Source organism: Thunnus albacares, chromosome 10 (assembly GCF_914725855.1).
Source record: "Thunnus albacares chromosome 10, fThuAlb1.1, whole genome shotgun sequence".
Taxonomy (NCBI): Eukaryota; Metazoa; Chordata; class Actinopteri; order Scombriformes; family Scombridae; genus Thunnus; species Thunnus albacares.
Genome location: NC_058115.1, coordinates 11,686,887 through 11,710,878, shown reverse-complemented (window position 1 = coordinate 11,710,878; position 23,992 = coordinate 11,686,887). Strand labels below are relative to the sequence as shown.

The following is a 23,992-nucleotide window of genomic DNA, read 5'->3' as shown; positions in this document are numbered from 1 at the left end:
CAGCCTTCTATTGAAGCGTGTAAGACCCCTTCCTGTCATGGACTGCAAAATATATCACAGTAGACCCAAGCAGCAAAGACTTTCTGCTGCATTACCTGTTCAAAGTAAATGTGGACATTCAGAACTGTAAAAACACTGCATCATTGAGGTTTTCAACCTTTTTTACATTGTGGACCCTCACTGGGTATAAGGATAACACTTTGAAACCCACATTGTTTATTTAAATGGGTCCATGTTGACATGTTTCAATTTTTTTCAGTCAAAAAATGAGTCCTGCTTAACCATGTAATTATAGTTTTTTTTCTCTCTCAAAGACTTGTAAACTGGATGATATAGTAATTATTATGCATTGGTGGAAGGGAAATGGGTTAGAATTGAAAATTTAAATTATAATATAATGTAACATACTTTCGGAGTTATTCACAATATGCCATTGCCTTTCAATTTCATTAAGGATTGGGTTTGATTTGGATTGCTTAAAGATATTTTTAAAATGTCTAATGACTTATACATTGAACCACCATGTAATGAAACACAAAACCAAGTTGTGAGCATCCATCAGTTAGCAAACACTGTAAATTATAACCATTTTATTTAAAAAATATATGTTTTGAGGGGAAAATGTTTTTTTTTTTCAGTTTGGCACATCTTATCCACTATACAGATATGAAATTGTACATATTACAATACAAAAGGAAAATGGTAAGAGAAAAGCATTCATTTTGCACAAAGAGATTGGGTAAGAGAGAGGGGATTGGTTCACTTGTTTTTCTTTTTTTTTTTTTTATTTTTTAGGCAGGATGGGGACGAGGGCTAGAGGATGACAAGAGGAAACAAAACAGTTTACAAAGAGCCAAAGTGCAAAGGGATGCATATTTCTACAAATTTTGTGAATTTTTAGTCACTTAATACAACCGTAGTCTTAAACAGTGAAATGTCAAATGATTGACAGAACTTTATAGGAATGCCACATACCCCCTCATTTTTGCTGTTATCAAAAATGAGATCTCTCCATAATGTTTGCTGAATGACATTAAGAAATATTCAACTCAATTTAGACTTTTGAACATGCAAGACAGATTAGAAGGGCAATAGTAAAAGCAGTGCGAAGCTGGAATAAAACAAAAGTAGAAACAAAGTGAACTTGCTTGGCTTTAGTATGATCAGTGTAAGCAGTGTTTTTTTTTTTTTTCATTTAATTCAAACGTGAAGTGTAACAGTTTTTGGTTTACACAAACACTTTCAGAAGTTGATGTAGGCATCGTATGAGCATGTGTTGACACAAATTGACACAAGCATTCATTTGGAAGTTTAAAGCCAATTTTCGACAGGCTCAACGGAGACAAAGCCACAAATCGTACCTCCTGGCTACCTCTAGATGGCACTAGCTTATGCGCTACATCCTAATTGCTCAAAACCAGATAACTCAAGGTGCTGTGCTATCAGGAGCATCTTGCCATCTTAATGGTGGACTTTCTCAAACACAGATAAAAGTTTGGAAAATATGATGACCTGATTGACAGTTTTAAGAATTTTTCACTGTTCAAACATTGTACAGCTCATCAGTTGACTAGTAGTGAAATTGTTTCTGCTGTGTGGTCAGTGTGCATTTCAATCAAAAGATGCTGTCAGTCAGTATTCATCATTCCATTCTCTACTACCTTTTACATGGCCAGAAAGATGCTTACTGGTTTTGATAAACTAAGACATTACCCCATAGTTGCCCCTCTCCACCGTCCCATCAATTCCTCTCAATCCCTCTCTCTTTCACCCTGCCCCCACCACCAAACTGAACACAAAGAAGTGCGGAGCTGCGGCAGCAGCTTTAGTCTGATGCTAATGCACATCCTCTCCCTGCTGCATACAAATGTGTCCTGACCCAGGCTTGCTGTTGGCTTATCACTGGATCTCCATTTGCTTTCAGGGTATTGACCACAGTTTAACTTGACACTCGTGACTGCCAACCGTGTCATAATATTATTTATCGTAACCCCATTTTTAAGATTGTAAATGGGTTCTAGTATCTTCAACAGGAAACGTGTCTTGAAATAAAAGGACCAGTGATGTTGGTGTGGAGGATGATTCCATGAGAACTATTTTTGAGTGGCTGAACAAGCTAAATGTTGCTGGATCACTGGTGTGGGTGACAGAATATTAGATTCTTTTTGCCTTGCCTTAATTGGTTCAATCTTGAGCCTGTCAGTCCTGATTAGTGTGTAAGCAGTAAAGAGCCTTGGCTACTGGGAAAGGTTTTATTTTCAGAATGAAATTGTCTCCTATCTGGCATTTGCGCTGTTCATTACCCTTTCACTCGCTACCCTCACACCTCACAATAGCTTGTCTGTATATTGATCCTGGTATATAATGGCAAATCAGCAAACTGTACTTACTAGGTTAAGCTGTTGGAAATGTTATGGTCACAGTGTGTATGGTATTTAGGAGCCAGAGAAACCATATACATTTTTCTATTCATTTAAAGGGCTATAAATTCTGTTCTTGATGTCCAATGTGAGGAAGAAATCCATGTGTTTTTTCTAAGCAGTGTAGAATATTGGAAATTAACCATAGAGGAACAACGCTTAGTGTTTCCCACAGGATGAGAATTTATTTGTGGTGGTTGGCCCTCGTGTATGTGAGCTTCATCAAACAACTTGAGTCAGCTGCAAAACAGCATTACATTTAGGAACTAACGTCTGATTAAAGAGGTCATTTTTCCAATTTATATAATTGAACATAAATTCACCATTCTGGCAGTCTTTTCAATCAGTACACACTTTTAGTTGCATTTCCTCATAGAAGAAATTTTGGAAAGCATCCAATATTCCAAAAACAAAAAAAAACAATCCTTTTTGGCTAAGGGTAAAGGTTTTTTGGGGTGGGCTGCCCAAATAAATTCTATAAACTGGAAACACTGACAGCCTTTTGTTCTGATGGAAGGTTAGACTTCCCTAATTGACTCATGTCTGATTTGGTAAAAGTAATATCATTAGTGTATACTGGATAGAATTTCAGGGCTCCTGTTTCCTCTAGAAAGGAGTTGTTTGTTTTGTAATATAACAAGAAAGACATGTATTTTTCCGTCATAATTCAGAATTTGAAAGTGGCCTTTAATGTATCATAGTTCTCCCAAAACAATGAAACTACAAAACAAAAACATTCTGATAAATTGATCCAATTTGTTTACCGCAGTGATTGAGTGTGGCTGGCTTACAGTGCCTGTGGTGCAGTTAAAAGGATGATTTCAAATATTTATTTATTTTTTTTTAAAGAAAAACGACGTAAATCACATTTCTCCACTTAATGTATTCCGTTAGCAGAGGGCCATTTGGCTAAGTATTTTCTCTGTGCTGCAGAATATAGAGACAATGTGGAGACAAATCTCACAGTTTACAATTTTCTTGTTTAAAATGATTGCCCCTGCCTGATATGAACAACCTTGCATTCATAGAAAAATAAATTTGTGACTATCTCTACATCATCCCTAAACTGTCATGTCCAACATCTGTCATTGTAGCATTCAACACTTCTCACATATTCTCAAATCTCACTTGTAGAAATTATGCTTTTTACATAAACTGGAAAAAAATCAAAAAAGCAAACCCTGTATCATCTGAAATGGTCAAATGGCAAACCATATGCTCTAGGAATAAATAAGAGTTCATACTTCACACTCTTTGTAAGGCAGTTGCTGACACTTGCACTGCCCATAGCCGTTGATGATCACGAGTGCCCCTTCTTCATGGCTGGGCTCATACTCATTATAGGGTACCTGTGTAGCTAGATCTGCCATAGGCTGCCGCTGCTGGGTCCTCATCTGTCTGCGGTTCTGGATAGCCGAACAGTGGCGTATCCGGCGCAGGGTGGGAGGGCAGCACTTCCGTGAGATATACACAACGAAAATGATGAAAAAGAATGAAAATAGAAGGGCCATAGTTCCAATGATAACCCTATGAGTCATAACAGTGTTGTCCATTGCCGAGAAGTCATCCGTTACAGCTGCCTCTTTCAATGTAGTGGTAGTTGCTTCAGCAGTGCGTGGTGTTTGTGTTGTGGTTGTTGTGGTAGTGACTGTGGTAAAGCTCCCAATATCCTCTGCATAGTCCTGCGTGGGGGTCGGCTGTATAATTCCAAACAAGGGGCTTGTGAACTCTGCAGCTGTAGTAGCGTCTGTGGTTGTACTGATGGTCTGAATAACCGGCGCTGAAAAATTCTGGCAAAGCTGGAATCCATAAACGGCATCAAGTATCTCCTCACCTTGGGCATACTCAGGACTATGGCAGAGGATGGAATGTTCCCACCTACCCTTAAAGGTGCTTAGCCAAGTGGCCAGAGAGCAAATCCTTTTGGTACATTCCCAAAGGTTGCTAGACAGCCCAATGGTACCCAGAGACTGCCACATATCCATGACTTTGGGATCCAGACTGCTTAGTTTGTTGTTATCCAGCAGCAAAATCTTTAAATTTGGCAGCGTTTGAAACACATCAGGTGTCAGGACACGAATCTCATTTCCTGTGAGGTCCAGCTTCTCCAAAGTGGACCAGGTCCACTCCATGCCACATGTTAGGTTGTTGATCTTATTCCATTGCAGATATAGAAACTGGAGGGCAACAAGGCGAGGGAAATGGGCCAAGTTGATCTTTGTCAGCTGATTGTGCTCCAAGTGGAGCTCTTTAAGCTTAATGAGCCCAGCAAATCCATTTCGGGCCAGACTCCGCAGACGGTTGCTACTCAGGCCCAGATATTCCAGGCTGCGACAGTCCCAGAATGCCCGAACAGGTGTGGTGCGAAGCAAATTTGAGCGGAGGTGAAGTATTTGGAGCTTCCTTAGTCCATGAAACAGTTCTGGTTCCAATGCGGTCATCTGATTGAAGGACAGGTCCAGAATCTGGAGATTGATGAGGTGGATGAAGGTTGTGTTGGGCAACTTGGTGATACGATTGGAGCTCAGATTGAGGTCCTTAAGCTTGTAGAGCCCTTGAAAGGCATCCTCTTGTACTGTGGTAATCTGGTTGTGGTCTAGATGTAACCAGGTGAGCTGGCTGAAGCCATAGAATTGATCAGGGCTGAGCTCAGTGATGCTGTTGTGGCGTAGCGACAGCCCCAGGGCCCCCTTGTCCACACCATCTGGGGGTGCCTGTAGCCCCTGGGTGTCGCAGTAGAACTGCAGGTCCTCACAGCGGCATTTTTGAGGGCAGGTTGTGCATGATGCAGGAGGCAGCAGGCACACTAGGAGCATGCTGATCACACACAGACACAGAGCCGCTGGTGCAGGTCCCACCATTGGCCACCTTGAATGGAAACCTGGGTGGGTTCAAAGATAAGAAAATGAACTGTGGGGCGGGAAAGCTAATCTCTGCAGAGCACTTATTACTAATTCATAATGGTGATTGTGGTTTTTGTGTGTGTGCTTGTTCTCTCCCATACATACACCGGTTAAGGTATTTTACATGACAACTTTCACAGTGTATGTAAACATGATTTCTTTGAGCTTAGGTTTAATGGAGATTAATTTACATAGGCATCTAAGATGATCATTTACATCCATTAGCTTGACTTTGTTTCCACTCTGTTGCCTTTTATATATAGCTCGTTTTCTTCATATTTTGTGCTCTGTAGTTTGGGTTAAATACATATTTTCAGCTGATCACTGTCATTCATGAATTTGTCAATTTGCTATGTTTTATACATTTTTGAGCAGCTCAAATATGTCCTTTTTGAATTTTTAGTCTTTTTTAATTGAGTTTTTTTTTCTTTATTCTTTTTCATCAGTGCAGAGGTCTGTCTCAGGATTCAAATGCTAATTAAAATGTATATATTACGAACTCGCGTCAGTGAAGAAGGAAAAAATGAAGGACAGTTGCAGTAAATAGTCAAGGCTAAAGAGCTTTTAGTCCTCATCCTCCCTCGCTCTGACTCGTATTCCCTATTCATGTCCAGACCTGCCATATAAAGGGGCTAACTTACCCATTCTTTTGTGCACATCGGAGGCTGCATTCAACTGTCCTTTTCCGCAGACTCTTGGAGCAACCAGATGGAAGAAAAATCCAAAGGGAAAAAACCCTTTTGAGTGAGCACAAAAGGAATCAGCCTCTTTGGAAATAAAGCAATTCTGAGCCCACCCAAATGAAACAAAATATGAAATTCCATGTCCCAAGATGATGATTATTCCTGTTATTTTGCTTTGAGTCCTTTAAAATCCAAGCTCAAAGAAAGGGTTGAATCTTTTCCTTAATCCCACGAATCCTTGGAATATATATTTATATATATTTTTTTTTAAGTTGATCAGTTGCATCCAGAGCGACTCCGGTGAACAGACCCCCCCCTCCTCTCCTTTTTTTTTCTTTTTCTTTTTTTACCCTTTTGTTTCCCTTCCACCGCAATGATGTCAGCTCAGATGGTTAATTGAAGATCAAGTGTTCCTCTTTCATGGCTGTGGTCTTCCAACCCTAACTTGTTGATGGCAGCCAGAGATCCTGCTTCCGACGCCGGCTCAGTCTCAGCATAGCCTCTGCAGAGTTGTGAGCGGAGCCCTCGTCTGCTAGCTGAGACGCAGGGAAAGAGAAAAAAGCAGAGCAGGGAGTCAGGGATGTTATTCTGTGCTTTTTGTTGCAGCCACTCACTGCTACAGAGTGGTGGCAGCCTGGCGTCGATCATCACTACTGTTTCTCTCTCTCTTTTTCTCTCCCACACACACAAACACCCTCTCACTCTCTTGCTCAGTCACTTGCTCTCCGCCTCATACACACTGTGTGTGCACCTCAGTCTTCCTCCACCTCCCTCTTGCACCCCCCCCCCCCCCCTTTCCCTCCCACTGGCTCGTCACCATCAGAATATTGATATCTTGAACGTGTTGCGGCAGCTTTCTGTTGAAATTAACCACAGCTGTAAATCTCAGTCTTGCCTCACTGTTGTTCTGCATGCGCTATATATGAATGTATACTACAAACATAAACAGAATAACACAACAAAGCAAAAATATAGTTTGTAACATGTTGCTCTAGACAACAAACATGAGGAACGTTGAGAAAAGGTGTTCTGCATTCCCATATCTCTGAACAGGAGCCAATATGCTATAGCAATGGTAATATAGGGTGTCTGGCTTCTATTTATAATTTACATATTCTGAGTGCAGTGCTTTAATTTTTGAGCACTGGCATGTGATGTATGACCAGCTGCTCAGAAGAAAAATTAGGCTAGCTTTGAACGTGTAATAGACAAGGCCAAATACTTGCTTGAGGGTGTGAACCACAAGGTAAGATCAAAGTAACTCAAATCCTGTTAATTTTTTTTGGCATTGAGCAACTGGATTTGATTTGTGGTTTCTAAAGACTGCTGTATTTCAGCAGCATTTAGAGTGCTAAACAGAATATGATGTCTGTAATTCAGTGCATGACAAATTCAGACTTTTCCTTAATTATTTAATGGGGGTTGAGATGGGTGTGACAGTAATCGCAATGAACTAGATTTTAAGCAGCCCAGAACTAGATACAAGAGTCTTTAGTGCTCCTACCCTCTGTTATTCTTTTATTTTACTCCAGCATCTTTCACTTAAACATAACCTCAGATTTCTGGAGACCACCACACTCTACCTTGCTGTAAATTATATATTAAATTGATTAACCTTCTGTTTTATAAGGATTTTGTTGTACCTGTTCCAATGATTCTACTTACAAAGAATTCTTTCTTGTGTGCTTTGGCAGAAGACGATAGCAACATTTTATGTTTTTCATAATTCGCATTAGAATACTGAAAAGCTAAATTGCATCACAAACTCACTGAGAACTTAATAGATATTACTACAATTTTACTCCCTTATTTTATTACATAATTCTCAGGTATTAAGACAAAACATGCATCTGGCTGTGACTTTCCGGGTCACTTTACCAACATGCGGCTGTCATTCTCCACATTTATTGTGGTAGACTACATTTCCCACTGGGACTCTCCCGCAGAATGTGAGAGTTGAAAACATGGGGGAAAAAAACACTTAAATCTCAGGGGGGCTTGATGGATTTTCCCTGGATTTGATGTGCGCTAGCTTTCAATATGGAAGTCAAAATGTTTAAAAAGCATTTTCAGAAAAGTGAGAAATGTGTGAAATTATGTATGCACGTCAAATTAAGTGAACTTGCTGAACTACGAAAAAGCAGTATCATAGAACTCTGTGATCATTTAAGACTTGGGCTATACTTTCTATACCACAAGTCTGCTCTCTGTGCTATATTTGCATAGAATGTTTCCATAATCCAGTGGACTAGTGGTTTTGTAGAAAAGGGATGTTCCTAAATCTGTCCCAAAGGAGATGGATAGAAACTCACTTGAGTATCATAAAAAATGCCGCAGAGAAACTGCCTCCATAATAAGCACCTGAAGAAGTGCTTTAGAACCCTCTGGTGTGGAAATGAAATATAGGCTAGGCATGAATGAAATAGGATTGAGAGAGTAGGGGCAGAGCAGACTAAAGCCCTACCACAGCACTGCATCCAACTGGAAAAAAATCACAGGGGATTAGTGCCGTTGGAGCTCCCTGGCCCCTAACTATGTACACAACCCCCCGCCCCCCCCTCTCCCCATGGGCAAAGGGCAGTGGGGGATGGGGCAGGTCAATGCTACCACCACCCATGGTGTTATGTCGGAGTTGATTTGAGCATTATAAGGGGGGTGAAAAGCCCAGTGCCCAACTGGTTCTTTGCCTTTTCTCTGTTGCCCTTTCCTGCTCATCTAATTTTCCTCTAATTTTATTATTCTCTCCCCCTCTCTCTCTCTTTCTCGCTCTCTCTCTCTCTGTCTCTCTCCTTCCTGAAAGTTTTAGATTCTCAACTTCAGCTTGAGCAGTTTGCAGAATGTGACTGAACATCTCTCTGCTCTCAGTGGGGAGCTGTGGTTAGGGCTTTGGCTACTGCTTAGCGCTTAGCTGTGTGACTACTGCCAATAGTGTTGAAATGTTTCTGACGGTACATAATTTACACTGTTAGCCATGTTACTTTACATTATCAGTGCTACAGTCACACTGAGGATGAAGCATTTTACAGCTGTTTTTTATTATGAACATACCCCAGACCATGTTCATACTGATGTGGAGACATTTACAACAGTATGAGTGTTGAATTGTTCCTTTTTGCCTTTAATTTAACTTGTGACCCAAGTTTAGTAAATTCACTGTGATCTAGCAATCTTTTTTCTGTGAACATAACAGTGCACTGTATGGCGCAGTGCAATGACTAATTCCTCTTTCATGTCTATGTTTCAGGCTGGAAGGAAGGACAGGAGTGATGCTCTGAACACAGCCATCGACAGGATGACGAAGAAGACCAGAGACCTTCGCAGACAGGTTTGTGTCTTTCTGTATTGTTTCCCTTGTGTCTTCATCTGGGTGTGTTTTGCTCACTGAGCCATTAATGTAAATATATATACCACCAAAATATATCACCAAAACAAATACTTTTATCTCTAATACAGCTAATATAGCTGAATACCTATCCTCTGTGTCTGTGTTTCTGTCTTCTGTATAGATTGAAGTTGTACTGTGTACTCAGGTCAACAAGCTGAACTATAAGATGTCTCTGCATATGTGCAGGGGGATATACTATTTTAACAGTGTCTTTTCTTTCTTTTTTTTTTTAACTTCTTACTTCACAGCTGCGTAAAGCTGTAATGGACCATGTCTCTGACTCCTTCTTGGAGACCAATGTTCCCCTCCTGGTCCTGATTGAAGCTGCCAAGAACGGCAACGAGAAAGAAGTCAAGGAATATGCACAGGTGTTCCGTGAGCATGCCAACAAGCTGATAGAGGTAATGTAGAGTTTTGACAGCTTTTACAGTCAAAACCTGATGCAACCCAAATGCAGAACATTCATATTTTTCCTCTCCGGTCCATCTGTTATGGACAGTTTAGCTTAGCATATAGTAAACATCAGTCTTCATCCAGCTTTCCTGTTCTATCTATGTGGCTTGTGTTCTCAGAGATTCCTGATACAACTTTAGGATTACAGTGCCTCAGAAAACAGCAATCTGGGATCTTTTTTCTTCCTAATGAAAACAAAGCTGTAAACATTGAAATTATTTTCTGTGTCTGTCTCTCACTCTCTCTCATACACACACTCCATAGTAGCATTTTGTCAATTGAAGGCAAGGCTGACTCTTAATCTGATGCTGCGATGCTATTGTGAGCAGACAAACGGAACGTTGCTATGTATGGTTATAGCAACAAATACAATTTTTGAGTGAAACAACCACAATTCAAGAGTAAGTGCTACCTCTGGAAAATGTCATCTTCGCCGCAAAAGATTGATGTACAAATTTTTACAGACCAACTTCAGGTGTGTACAATAGTGATACTTACAAAGACAAATATCTTAAAAGATTCTCACTGTGGCATGTGTTTTGAATGACGGCGGTTTTTTACTCTCCAATGTTTTACACATGGCAACAAAAATGCAGATGCAAGCGTCGAGGCAAAGTGATGACCCCAGATGGGAAACAAGCTAACAGGAACATTAGCTGTCCTCATTAGTGGTATTTCCTTCAATTTTTTGAATGTCTGTGTCAGAGCATCATATGCTGACATTTGAAAGGGACTTCTCCCCACGGGCAGATAACCATGAGTGTAGCTGGATCGGTTGGTCTAGTGAGTGCAGGGCAACATAAGCATTCACTGGGGGAACCACTGAAGCATCAGAGGGAAAAGGGGACCACGTTGGGGAGTAGACCTTTAAGTCGCTCATGAAGGCCTGAGTGTCAGAAGTGGCATTAGAGCATGACATTGTTGGACTCCCCTAATGCTCCACTACTACTTCTACTTCTGATACCACTGGGCTACAGGAAGAACACAATGCGCAGCTCTGGTCAAAAATCACTCATGTTACTGGTGAGTGGCATTAAATGACAGAAACTATTTTTCCAGTTTTAAACACTGTTGGATTTGATGGATTTCCTTTCACAATGAACTTGGAAGATATTAGCATAGAAATAGGCAGTGCTGTGTAGTGTCCATCTAAGCAGAGGAGATAAATGCCTTAATAAAGATGCACAAATGACAGAAACACTAAATTAAATGTTAACTATGAAACCAGAAAAAGAGTGCTGCAAGAAAAATGACCATACAGTTATACTCCGTTAATGTAGCTGCTTTTCACTATCATGTCTTTTAGCCAGAATATTTTATGACTTGACCAATCTCCATGTATGTGAAGTGGACCTGGCTGCTAGGTATGTAATTCTTACTAAAATATTCATCAGAAAAAAGTATCTTTCATGACACATTAACTAGGAATGGTAGTCACATGTTCGAAGAGCACCTCTGAAGAGCATGAGTGCTGTGTAATAAGAATTAGCCAAATTTGAATCTTGATATCTCAATATGATAAAGCAAAACTGTTTCGCTAGCCCAGCCTCAATGGAAAAATAAGACAGAAAAAATATTTTGTCACAGTCTGATTAAGAAAATCACACTTAATAGCAGGAGTAAACATGAGTTAAATCAAGATAAGAACAGCAGGATGGACACAAGTTTACAGAGATTATAAAAATCCTTCACATAAGGCTGATAGTAACTGTGACTTGGTTAAGTACAAACCTGCTTGGTAGTTCAGTGTAGTTGTATCACAGAGCTGTAACTGATGAACCTCTACTTATCGTTTATCAGACATAGCAAGTACCGTAACCCACATTATAGTGGAAACTTTGCACTGCAAATAGTTTTTAAAATCCTGCAGAAATCTGAAATTATTTTTTATTAAATTGATCAGAAACAGGAGATGTGCCCCTGTCATGCAAATCACATATTTCAGTGTCACATTAAGGCACCTCTGAAACATGAAATAAATAAACACATTCTAATAACATCTCAAGATAATGACGATGCACACAAGAAAGGACATGAATGTGAACAACAAAATTAATCTCAAGACTTGTTTAAAATGACAGCATAGTGAATTCTAGAGGCGTAATTGCATACAAAGATGGTGCAGAGATACAAAAAGGCGCCGGTTCATTCGTGCTGCTGTAAATTGAGTTAAAGATGCGTTTGCATGACTTGAGTGTAGTGAGGATGTTATCAGTAAAACATTTTTGTCCAAGTGGTAGCGACACAAAATGCATTGTCTTTTTTATCAAATCCTGTTTCATGTTTCAGATGTAAATTTTAAAGCATACAATTTGTTCTGTAACTGACACAGTAGTACTTATCACTTGGAAACTATATTTTACTGTCTGTAATGAAATAGGCAGAGGTTGCATGTTTTAATACCTCCATTGTTGCTGAGAGCTTTTGGGAGCAGCCAATGTTGCTGACATTTTATCATTTGAGATCAGCTCTTAGCTTACCATAGTTTAGCATTAGCTTTTATCATTATCACAAGTGCACAGTCTGACATTGCTTCATTTTTCAGTATAATAAAATTGCTGTCGAACCAGCCAACAATAATGCACAGTTTGGCTAGGCAGTAGGTAAGTCACAGTAGGACTCTTGTCTTTCATATCTGACTGAAAATAGTTGACATTTCCTTGCATATACATTGTGCGATGTTAATACTGAACAGTATTGTAAGTTGCTTTGGAAAAGAGTCTGATGTAGATGAATAGAGCTGCTATATATGTGTGCAAATTCAGTAACAAGTAACATTTTGTTACTTCTCACAGGATGCAGTGAATATGCTGTAAATGCACTGTGTCCTGTATTCAGAGGTAGGAACAGCAAAGTGCCACCACTGGCTCTGCTTGTATGACATCATGAGTTGTGCAAGTGTAGGCTGCCCTAAGGCAAATGGTCCATTAGTTCACACACGATTGTTTGAAAGCGACATTATGACTGACCCATATTCATTTGTTGGCCCCTTTAAACAGCTCCCCTACCCTTGTTTTTGAAAACATCATTCTTTTGAAACGCAGTATTTATATCATTACATCAAGCTAAGTTAGAGCTTTTACTTTATGGGTTTTTTTTGTTTTACTTAGTGTCAAATCTTGCCGATGGACTTGATACAAGATATCAAACAAAATTATGTAATTTTATTTTGACACAATTCACTTAATTTCAAAATGAATTAAAGATTGTTAAGCCCTTTGCTCTTGAGAGTAGGGCCAGTTCTTCACATTGCATTCATTATCTATTCCCTTTACTAATGTTATTAGGCTGTGTTAAAATGTAATAAAATCTAAAAGGAAAATATGACAACAAATATTCATATTTATAAATTTGCTGCCAAATCCATTGGTTTAGTGTTTTTCCTCACCTTAGTAGCCCTTTTCTAAGCTGAAACTCATCATCTTAAGAGCAGGGGGAAGGATGGACTGAGCTCAGTGTTGTTGCCTCAAGGCAATGTCCTCAAAAGTTCTAGGGTGCTGAGGACGATGTGGAGATTTTAGCGCTGAGTGAGCAGAGGAATAATGCAGCCTAGAAAAACAGCATCAGTAATGCTCTCCTCAGATGCTGTGAAATTATTTGGATTCTCTTATAACAAAAAGCAAGTGTCTGTTTATCCTAATGAGAAGATGAAAGAATGGATGGAATGGAGAAATGGGAATCAGTTCAAGTTTTGAGGCTCTCAACCTGGCAAGGAGATGGAAGTGACATCAGGGGTTAGTTTATATTATCAGGACGAGTTGATATTTGGATGCATTTTCTGTTTTTGCTTTTGGGCTTTAGATTGAAAAGCCACCGTAATGCATAGAGACTTTCAGCATGACAAGTTGAGATGCAGAGATGCTTCCATTGAGGTTTGACCTGTGATCCTGTGTACCCTCGGGAAATAGTGGGATCAGCTGTGGAAATTGCTGGAATTTACTGGGGGAACCCTACTCTGGATTTTTGTGCTTTTGTTGAAATTACACTGTGATGAAATCTTGTTTGTCATACATTTTAACACAGAATTTTACCCAAGTGTAATATGTTTTTAGATATTGATCACCAACGAAATGTTTTATTAAAGAAATTAGGTCAAGCTAAATGCCTGCCAATAGAGATGCAACGATTGCAATTTTCTTGGCTGATTCCGATTTTTTTTTTTTTTTTTTTTTTTTTTTTTAAGTCTGACCTGCTGATTTTGATTTTCTTTCTTTCTAAGAATTGAATAAGAACGAAAGATTTTGTTTTTCTTTATACATTTTCTTTCTTTCCAGAACTATAATTGACAGCATATACAAACGCTTTTGTAACTTTTCTTTAATGGAAAATTGAAACTAAATTGTAGGTTCATATAAAACATTAACTATTTAAAAATCTTTAGCTGCTTTGCCTTTGCTAGCTTCTTGAAATTGGGGCATGTCACCGCGGTTATGTTTTTTTTTTTTAAATGTCGGATTAAGTTAGTTGTTCCAAATGTTTTCAAGGTTGTTCATCCACGACTTAATTTGGACTTTGTGTCTTCTTCACTCACGCTGAAGAACTTCCACACCAACGACATGTTGTGTGGGTGTGACGTTACTGTCTGTTCTGTTGTGTGTGTGACGTGAACCATCGTGCGGCAAGTGTGTAAATTTGACCGGCAAAAAATCGGATATATGAGACTGATCAACTGGTCACTGGTCATGGCCAATCAGCTGAAAACCGTCCGGTTTCAATCAGTGGTCAATCGATCGATGCGTCTCTGTCTGCCAGTTTATTAGTATGACTTGCCTTTTATCAGGTCTCTAATCCTTTTATTAAGAGAATTACGGCTACACATTTTTAGCTGAGATTTTATTTAGTACAACGATGACATTGCATATTTAGCTTCCAAAAGACTTTCTCCTCCTCCCTGCTCTCCTCCTGTACTCTCTCCTGTCCTGACAACCAAGGGGAAATATTTACAATCTGGTGTCTGCCCCTGTTTGGCAATACTGTCTTCAGCCTTCTGCCTGCATTTTATTACGCATTTAAAAGTTGGTTCCTTAAGACGGATACAAATTATTTAGCAAGAGATTTGAGGCACAGTGTGATTCACTGAACCTGCTGTTGGTGCATAATGCTGGAATAATGACACAGTGGTGGCACACATTTCTGATCACAACAAGCTGTTTGTCATCTCATCTCTTAAAATCAACACAAAATTCATCAAGTTATACATAGACTGACACAAATAATGTTTCTTATCTGCCAGGATGCAGTAAAAGGTAGTTAAAGAGATGGGATTGTAAACCCTGTGCACCATGATAAAGCCATAAGGATAAAGGTTGGAAAGGATTGTTCCTCCTTTGTGCATCTGCCAGGTAGCATAATTAAATTACTGGTTCTGACTCGTTTCAAATGATTTAACATGTTCATTGTCGTCGTCTTAAATACAGATTCTTGATTACAAAGATTGTGTTTCATGTTTATAAGGTTGTCCTTTTGCAGGATGTTTAAGATTGAAGTGCACCCTAACATGAAATGTTTTTTCAAAGATTATTAATATTATAGAGGCGAGAATAGTTTTGTATAACATTGCAGCCTGATGAAGCAGTGTTTTTTTTTTTTCTTTTTTCTGTGGAAAGAGAGACTTTAAAACAAGTGTATTTTGGCAAGCATCTGCATGAATTTGACTCTTCTGACACTTTGAATGGTACTATGGTACCACATGGCAAGTGGAATCAAGGCTTCCTCCAGTACCTTTACGCTGGAATGACTACTTTCCCAGTGATATAACAGTGAGAGTAAGAGAAAGCTTGTGTTAAAGATCATGAAAGTAAAAACACAGGTTTCTCCATAAAATGCCTTTTTTTTCTCTTTACGTAACCACTCTCTCACCCCTCTTCCCAGGTTACTGAATGTTCTCCCTGTGGTCCCCGCATGTGTTTGCATAGTGATGTAGGATGTGTTTATATCAATGTTTCATTGCATCACCGGTGCAGTGGAATAAGTGCTTCTCATCAGCAGAATTGCTCAGGAGTTTTGAGATGGGGTTGCATATCTTCTTGTAGGATTGAGACGAAGAGGATCTTTCATTCACGGATGCATTCCACCACCAGTGCATTTAATGGAAAATTAATCTTTTTTTTTTACAGCCTGTGTGTTATTTTTATACATTTCTTCCCACATTCCCACACATTTATAATATCATTGTATCTTCCAGCTTAATTACTGAGCTCTGGTGATGTTGATATAACCCTGTAGAGTCCAGCAAGGCAAGAAACTGGAGCAATCAAAGATCACACATGTTGTAAACATCTGTTTTCCCTTTCTTACTTGGAAAGAGAAAAAAGAAAATTAATGCAAATGTTAAAATTATTTTCCAAGCTGTTGTTTATAGACGTTTATTTGGTTTTGAAAAGCTCCTGCTATTTGGTTTTGAAAAGTATCTGCATGACCCAGATCTCTGCAATTAAATTGGTGAGTAAAATTAACTGATTGGTGGCTGAAACTACAAAAATAGAGACCCAGGTTGTGAAAAAAAAAAACCTTCAGTCCCTGTTTCTGCTCCAGTGCAATCAAGAGTTGGTTTAGCCTTTGTAAATTGATTACGTTTCAGCACATTTTCTGTCCATTGGATAATCCCACTTTGGCACAGTTCCTCACATCCCAGGCATTCTGTTTCAGCATTGTTGCCAGCACATACCAAACAACAAATGGGAATCTTCAAAGTCTCTGACCTAAATTTTTGTGAATATGAGTAGATGCATAATGTTACTCTGGAAGATGCAGAAAATATTTAGAAATAATTGCGGGGAGCTTGATTTGTTGGTCAATACAAGTAAATATACTCACAAACCATAAATGTTGGCAGCAGCAAGCAAGACTTGCTTAGCTCAGCACTCCAGTTCTCGCTCGGCTGCTCGGTTTTTGAAAGTGTCAGGAATATTTGCCTCTCTGATTCCAGGAGCGTAATGGCAGCCTCGTGATTTAGTCTTTGAGAATAACCACGTCCTTGAACTAAAAGCTACAACTTTCATTTGCATTTTAAGATTTTTTTTTTGTATTTTTTTGGAAAATCAATACAAAACTTAGCTTTTGTTTTCCCTCCTACTTCTCATATTTCCCATCTGTGCCATTGTATTGTATCATTTTTTCAGCTTTATAAATTAATCCTCAGCAGTCGGTTTGTATTCCACAGAGATTTGTAGTATTGCAGATCTGCTCTATTTCTGAGAGAGAAGAATCTCTAAACCAGGCTACCATAATGAACTTTATCTAATTTAAGTTTAATTATGTATATATGTATGTATTGCTCTTTCTCTTTTCTCTAAAAATAAATCTTTGTGTCTGAATCGCTGTCTGTGTCTAAAAGTAGTTTTGTGTGCATTTTCCCTTTAGGTGGCCAACCTGGCATGCTCCATCTCCAACAACGAGGAGGGAGTGAAGCTCGTCCGGATGGCAGCATCTCAACTGGAAACTCTTTGCCCCCAGGTACCTGTCTCTTTTGCCCCCGATTTCCAGCCAGCTCATTGAGTGTGTACCTCTTTGAGAGTCTGCCACATTGTCTTTTAATACTACTGCTAAGAGTGGCCAAAAAAGGCTAGGCCATTATTATAAGCTTTAATTAAAATAGGAGCTATTCTGTGTTTTTTTTTTTTTTTTTTTTTTTTCTCCATATGACAATTTTGATATACAGCTTTTGTCAATCTTTCAGCCCGACTGACCTGGAATTAAATATTTTATAACCAGATTAGGACAATATTTAATTTTTTGCAGCTTTCATTTACAAATCTTAATTGGGTTACCAAATCAAGGTCGAGGTCAGAATGTGAGCGTAAAGCAACTAATAGACCTGGATTACAATGATTTGCATACTCTGCAATTTATTTCCATATCTGTGCCAACTGGACAAAGAAATGTGTGTGGTAGTTGTCTTTCTTCCCACAATGTATTAATTAAAATAATAATATATGGAAAATAGTCACAAACATGCCACACAAAAAGTGGCTTAGCTAGTGGTGTTAAGAGGAAAAACAAACAATCAGTTGAAGTTGCCAGTGCAGGCACATGAACAAACACAGAATTTTGTGTTTGTTGGAACATAAACCTTACTGAAGGGTAACACTACCTGGAATTCAATTCCAGGTCTCTGTGGTGCTAAGTTAGAAATTCACCCCCGTGAAACCTGTGGACCCCCTCCTGTGTCAAGTTCTGAACACAAGAGGAATCAGAAACTTGACAGAGAATATCTTCCTCTCTCTATCTTTATTTTTATACATATATAAATATACGTAAGAAATGGTGCATGTCACAGAGTCACAGGGCTCTGCTTGCCCTGCATGTTTTATTAAACTGTGAAATACCTTTGATTAAAACAAATGAAAAAGAATAACTTTTAATCCAGAAGTTTGTGGGTATGTTGAATCCAGCCAATAACTACCTTAAGACACAGTTAGATGAACAACCTTTAATTAACCCTGTCTCCAACAAAGCTCTGACTGGAAAAATATCCAAGTAGAAAGACTGCAGTTATTTTCTTAATCAGATAATTTGCCATGATTATTTTGTAGTGTGCATGTGAGTGTATTGACTGACTGTGCGCCCCCCCTACCTCACCCCTCCAACCTGTGCTGGACTCTCTGAAATCTACTGGGTCTGTAATTGCCAGTCCCCCTCCCCCGCTTTCAAAACTATCAGCCATCTGTGTACAAAAACCCGCAGTTCCTAATTTAACTGTTTAGATACAAAATTTGTTAGTTCATATCAAAACAGCAAATTGTTTGGTCCAACTGTGTGATTTTAATTTCACACATGATATAGTGGAAAGAGCAGACAATTCAGGTAGAGTCGAGGGGGAAAAAAAACCTTTACCATGCTAACTACTAGTCCCTCATCTGCACCTCTGAGCCTTGTCAGCTCTCTCCACTGTGCTGCCATTGCTCTTTTTAATCTCATCTAATGACTCCCATTCATCCTGAGCTTTGATATCCACAGATGTTTCTTCCCCCAAAACAGGCAGCTATTAGTTTTATTTCATTCAATCCTTCAAAACACTCTGTGTCTATAATCACTCCCAGGAATGAATTGGCTTCATGCTGCAGTCCCAACATTGGGGTGGGAGAGCGGGGGGCTTCGTGCAATCAACCCACAGTATGCTAATGTTGTGGCTGAGGGCTATGCCGTAATGGAGCTTTAATGGCTGTAATTGGGTGATTACAGGTGATTAATGCAGCGTTAGCCCTTGCTGCCAAGCCCAACAGTAAGGTGGCCCAGGACAATATGGATTTGTTCAAGGAGCAGTGGGAGAAGCAGGTCCGCGTCCTCACTGATGCCGTTGATGACATAACATCCATTGATGACTTCCTCTGTGTGTCTGGTGAGTGGTAATTATTTGCATGAATAGATATGTTATTCATCTGTATTTGTTCAGGCTTTGATGGCTGATTAAATGTAAAAGAAAAGGGTAAGAAAGAAAGAAAAGAAGTGAAAACAGACACTTCACTGTGTATAGACTGAATCACTGTGACGTCATGCTAACAACAACAGTCACTTCCAGGTAGACAACTGGCAGTTTAACTGAATTGCAGACATATGTGAAATTGGCAAACTTGTTTATTTCTGTTGTCGTTTTCAGCCGTAACTGTAACGTTTAAAGATGTATAGTTAAACACAGTGATCCGACCTATCTGAAGTTTCTGCTGTGCTGTCTTTGTTAAACCAAATCTACTCAACAGTGACATCTCACCACCGGTCGGACTAACTGGTGGCTGCATTACCACTGCTTTACTCATTCATACTTACTTATGCTTACTTTTAATTACTTTTACAACTTACTGTTTATACTTACTTATACTTATATACATTTGCTTCTTTGTTTACTTCTTTATTTGATTAAACTGTCATTTATTTTTGATCAGCACCATTTAAATTATATGTACGTGATGCAGGGTTGTTGTAAACAAACATTGAGATTGGTTCTATCGTTAGCCAGCTCATTTAGTCTCCTTTTAGATGGATTCTTAAGAGGAGGTAAAATAGCTGTAAAGGAGCTGAGGTATTAGTCTTCTCTGATGAGAGCCATGCGTACCAAGAGTGATTGAACTGAACAGAGGAAAGCACTGAAGCATCAGCAGAACTACAGCTGAAATTGACATCCTGTCACGTGTGTTAAAGCGCACAAATGGTTTGTCAGGCATACCCTTAAAGAGTTCTCATTAAGCATTAAGCAGAGTGACTTCTCTCACCTCCAGCCAAGGGCAGACTGTAATTTACACAGTGGACATTTGCATTTTACAGGCTCTCCATTAATAAGCAGTCTGAGAATTTGTCTTCAGCCCTCCCCATCCTATCTTTGTGCCTCCCAGTAGCCCTCTTAATTTCAAGGCTATGCAAACAGCGTGAAGGCTGGGGATTTCCTCATTTATACTGGTACAAACATGTGCCATCTTTGGTTAAAGTATGTCTCAGTTTAAAAAAATGAACATATTTCCACACTAACTTCTAACCTTTGTATCCAGGCAGGCTCATGGCATGTTTGCAACAAGGTGGTTGACTAACAAAACATATAAACAACTAACTGCATCATTGTTTTATGTCCCCAGAGAACCACATCCTAGAAGATGTGAACAAGTGTGTCATCGCTCTGCAGGAGAAAGATGTGGATGGTTTGGATCGCACTGCTGGGGCTATTCGAGGCCGTGCTGCCCGAGTTGTCCACGTGGTCACTTCTGAAATGGACAATTATGAACCTGGAGTCTATACCGAGAAAGTCTTGGAGGCCACCAAGCTCCTCACTAACACAGGTATGACACAAACATTATGTAATGAAACTTGCACTTATGTGCAAGTGATTTGAATTTATAAAGTATTCAGTGTTCACTTAAACAAGATTATGGATACAGTCAAAGTGGAGAGGCCATATCCAGATGTGTTCACTCATGTTCTTACTCAGGCGTCTACTCTTAAAGGGTTGTTTGAACATCTTAACTTAGCACATCGTTTCAAGTTTGAATGGTAGTGACATTTAAAAAAGCAAACATGTTTAAAGATACACCGAAATATGATGGAAAATGCAATTTTTTGAAAATCAGAGACTGTTTTCAGCCACTTCCTCAACACCCAGTATACATTGTGAATGCAAGATTGTGAGATCCAACCACTTCTGACACAACTGATGCTACTAATCTGCACAGAAGGCACTGTTCACTTGTTGGATACCCCTGAATATCTTAACCCAAGTTATGTCATAGAAGTTGTTTTTGTTCATATACTGTCATATATCATTATCAGCCAGTATGCGTAAGCTGTGTTAGCCTCTATCTCAAGCAAGCTAACAAGATGGCAGACTGCTTTGTCGGTTGTCAGACCTGGAAATGGCTTGGCCCTCTTAAAGCTGGGCCCATCAGAAATAAGGAATCGCTGGCTGTAGTTCAAGCAGGAATCTCTCCTGTGGTTTAGAGAGGTGGTGAGCTCTGGAGACATAAACTGTCGAGAGAATTTTTGTCAGACTTTCCCTCGTCCCCTCCACAGTAAAGTGAAGGGATTTAGGTGTAAACTCAGACTCGACCTTTAATTGTAGACTTATGCTCTGACATGCACTGTCATCTGTCTGACCAGTGTAAGTGCATTAAATCAGGTAAGGTGGTGAAATTGGAGCATAGTTTCAGAGACTTGCAGGTCATTTAAATAATGTGGATTTTATCAGTCAGTCTTATCTCACTGGTTTTAATGCTTTCTGACTCAAAGACAAAACATGTTTTTTTTTCCTTTTACCTGCCATGAATAACAAAAAATAGACATTGTATGCAAATGTCTGTGTATATATTGGGCATTTATTAAACATCCTAGTAGCAAAAATCAAATTACACCAACAAATCCAAAGCATGACCATATTTCACAACACAGTATCAAAATAAAAACAGCAATTGTGGTCTTAAGTGGCTGACAAAAAATAAAATATTGAACAGTGAAAAAAAATCTCTAGTCTCTAGATCAGTGCCAGTTTACAAAACCTTATGCATATGTAATCTCATCATGTTCTTTTAATATCGTGATGCATCTGGTAGTAGGATTCTGTCACATTCTGTCACTGAGAAAAAAAGATAAGACTAATGTTTGCAGCACTACAGTTGATTAGTTGTACATTTGAGATGGATAAAATGGATGTTGTCTTTTTAATATAAAGGTTCACAGTGTCACAGGGTTTTTATATTTCCTTTTAACATAATTTTCATACAGAAGCCTGCAGGTTTTAAACTGTCTCTAAGCACAAACCAAATCCTCTTTTTTTTGCTTCTCTGTGCCTTCACATCTGCATCCTGACTTCCATGTCTCTCCCATGAAGGCCCAGCTGAATTCTAAATACTGAATTTCAAATACTATTAATGCAGATGTGCTTGAGAGCCCTCTGGAGCTGTTATTATATTGTCAATGGGGCAAAATACATGCCCGCTGGGGCAGCTTTGCAAAACCTTCTATTGGAAAACTCTGTCATGCTAAATCTGGGATCTATTCCCTCAAGCGTTTTGTTCCCTATTTCTCAAAGACGACAGCGAGTAAGTAAACCAACAGCACAGAATTTAATCTGTCAAAGGTTAATTTAATCACCACACTTTTTAATAAATTATTCAGAGGCTACTGTTTTCACAGGCATAGAAAGAAGTACCCTTTGATAACTTGTAATCTCTGGTAATGTCATAGATGTGGAATAGAAAAGAAGCTGGGCTGAGGCACACTGCTGTGGTAAAATCTGCTTTCACAAACCCATGGACTCTTGTGTGTCGGAGGTGGTGGGTGGGCAGTGTGTTTATGCAATTAGTCATTCTGTCAATGTCGAGATTTTTTTTTTTTTTTTTAATTATTCATGTGGTATAACATTTCATGCCTTACTCAAGGTATATAAACGAGCTTTTGCTGTCTGTTCTTTTACACTGTGGTTACTCTGGAAATGTTCCTACCTTCACTGTGTTTTTTGGAGTGAATCTTCTTTGATATTGTTTTTCCCACCTTCATCTCACCCTCCTTCAGTCATGCCACGGTTCACAGAACAAGTAGAGTCTGCAGTGGAGGCCTTGAGCGCAAACCCCTCGCAACCTGTGGATGAAAACGAGTTCATCGATGCTTCCCGTCTGGTATATGATGGCATTCGCGACATTCGCAAGGCTGTCCTCATGATCAGAGTAAGTCATACTGGTTTTTTTTCCCCCTCCACTAATACAACAGAAGACTTGATTTTCTGCCATGAGCTTAAAATCCATATTTTTTTATTTTAAATGACAGTATAATCCCTTCCTTATTCTGTGTTAAACCTGAACTGTGGGAGTTACATTTTCTCTCTAGAGCTTGGACACAGTCCTAACTGTCAGGAGTAATGCTCCTTCACTTCAGGATTTGTTTTCATGTGTATAGAAAGGTTTACCTTCAGCATGACTTGCCTTTGATCACATTAAGAAGCTGTAACTCCATGAAAGCCACACAAACCCAGTGTAAAGGTTAAAATGAATTATCCGAGGATGGCATTAATTTGATGCAGTTTCTTTTAAAAAATGTCAACAGAAGTCATCTAATCCCCCAACATTGTGTCGTTGGTTATTGTAGTGTGTGTGTGTGTGTGTGTGTGTGTGTATGTGTGTATGTGTATGTGTGCATAAATAAATAAAATATGGCCATTGGTCTCTGCACCAGATGTTATTTTTAATGGTACGTGAGAAACAGTATATGCGTGTGGTCTTAGAAGCCAATGATTAGCTTGTCTCAGGCAAGAGCCGACCTAATTGACCAGACTTGCTATCTAGCCTTAGTTGTCTGTGGGTTAATGGCCTTTGCTTGAGTACAACAACTATAACTGAGACAGATGGTAGTTGGGTACCATTGAAGCGTTACCTAATTGACTGACAATGAGCTGACAACAAATCCCACTGCAGCTGTAAAGAGAAATGAATCGTTCTTAAGGCTTTATAATATAACTAGTTTAACTACTTAAAAATGCCAAATTTGATTTCTCATATATTAAGAATTAAGTTGATTTGTTTAAACTGGTCCTCATGTGTAACAGCTTAATTATGTATTTACTATGTGGAGTTACAATGTGCTGGTTGGTTGTATTATGCCATCTCCCATTATTTTCAACACTTTAATCTTTTGAATTGTAATTATTAGTCCTGACAGCACATTTTGTGTTGACAG

The 23,992-nt window shown here is 39.1% G+C and overlaps 2 protein-coding genes across 3 annotated transcripts in view; one reads left to right on the top strand and one right to left on the bottom strand.

The window, feature by feature from the left end:
- ctnna1 (catenin (cadherin-associated protein), alpha 1) overlaps positions 1-23,992 on the top strand; it is an 86,568-nt gene that overhangs the window by 35,110 nt on the left and 27,466 nt on the right. For both annotated transcript variants that reach the window (XM_044362898.1, XM_044362899.1), the window contains exons 8-13: positions 9,251-9,331; positions 9,640-9,792; positions 17,207-17,299; positions 19,028-19,184; positions 20,410-20,610; positions 22,835-22,986. In XM_044362898.1, the coding sequence (XP_044218833.1) occupies positions 9,251-9,331; positions 9,640-9,792; positions 17,207-17,299; positions 19,028-19,184; positions 20,410-20,610; positions 22,835-22,986 (837 nt within the window). The remainder of the gene's footprint in view (positions 1-9,250; positions 9,332-9,639; positions 9,793-17,206; positions 17,300-19,027; positions 19,185-20,409; positions 20,611-22,834; positions 22,987-23,992) is intronic.
- lrrtm2 (leucine rich repeat transmembrane neuronal 2) lies at positions 621-6,786 on the bottom strand. The gene is made up of 2 exons (XM_044362900.1): positions 5,965-6,786; positions 621-5,301 (listed from the first exon to the last, which is right to left on the bottom strand). The coding sequence occupies exons 1-2, from the start codon at positions 5,966-5,968 to the stop codon at positions 3,659-3,661; spliced, it is 1,647 nt and encodes a 548-aa protein (XP_044218835.1). The 5' UTR covers positions 5,969-6,786; the 3' UTR covers positions 621-3,658.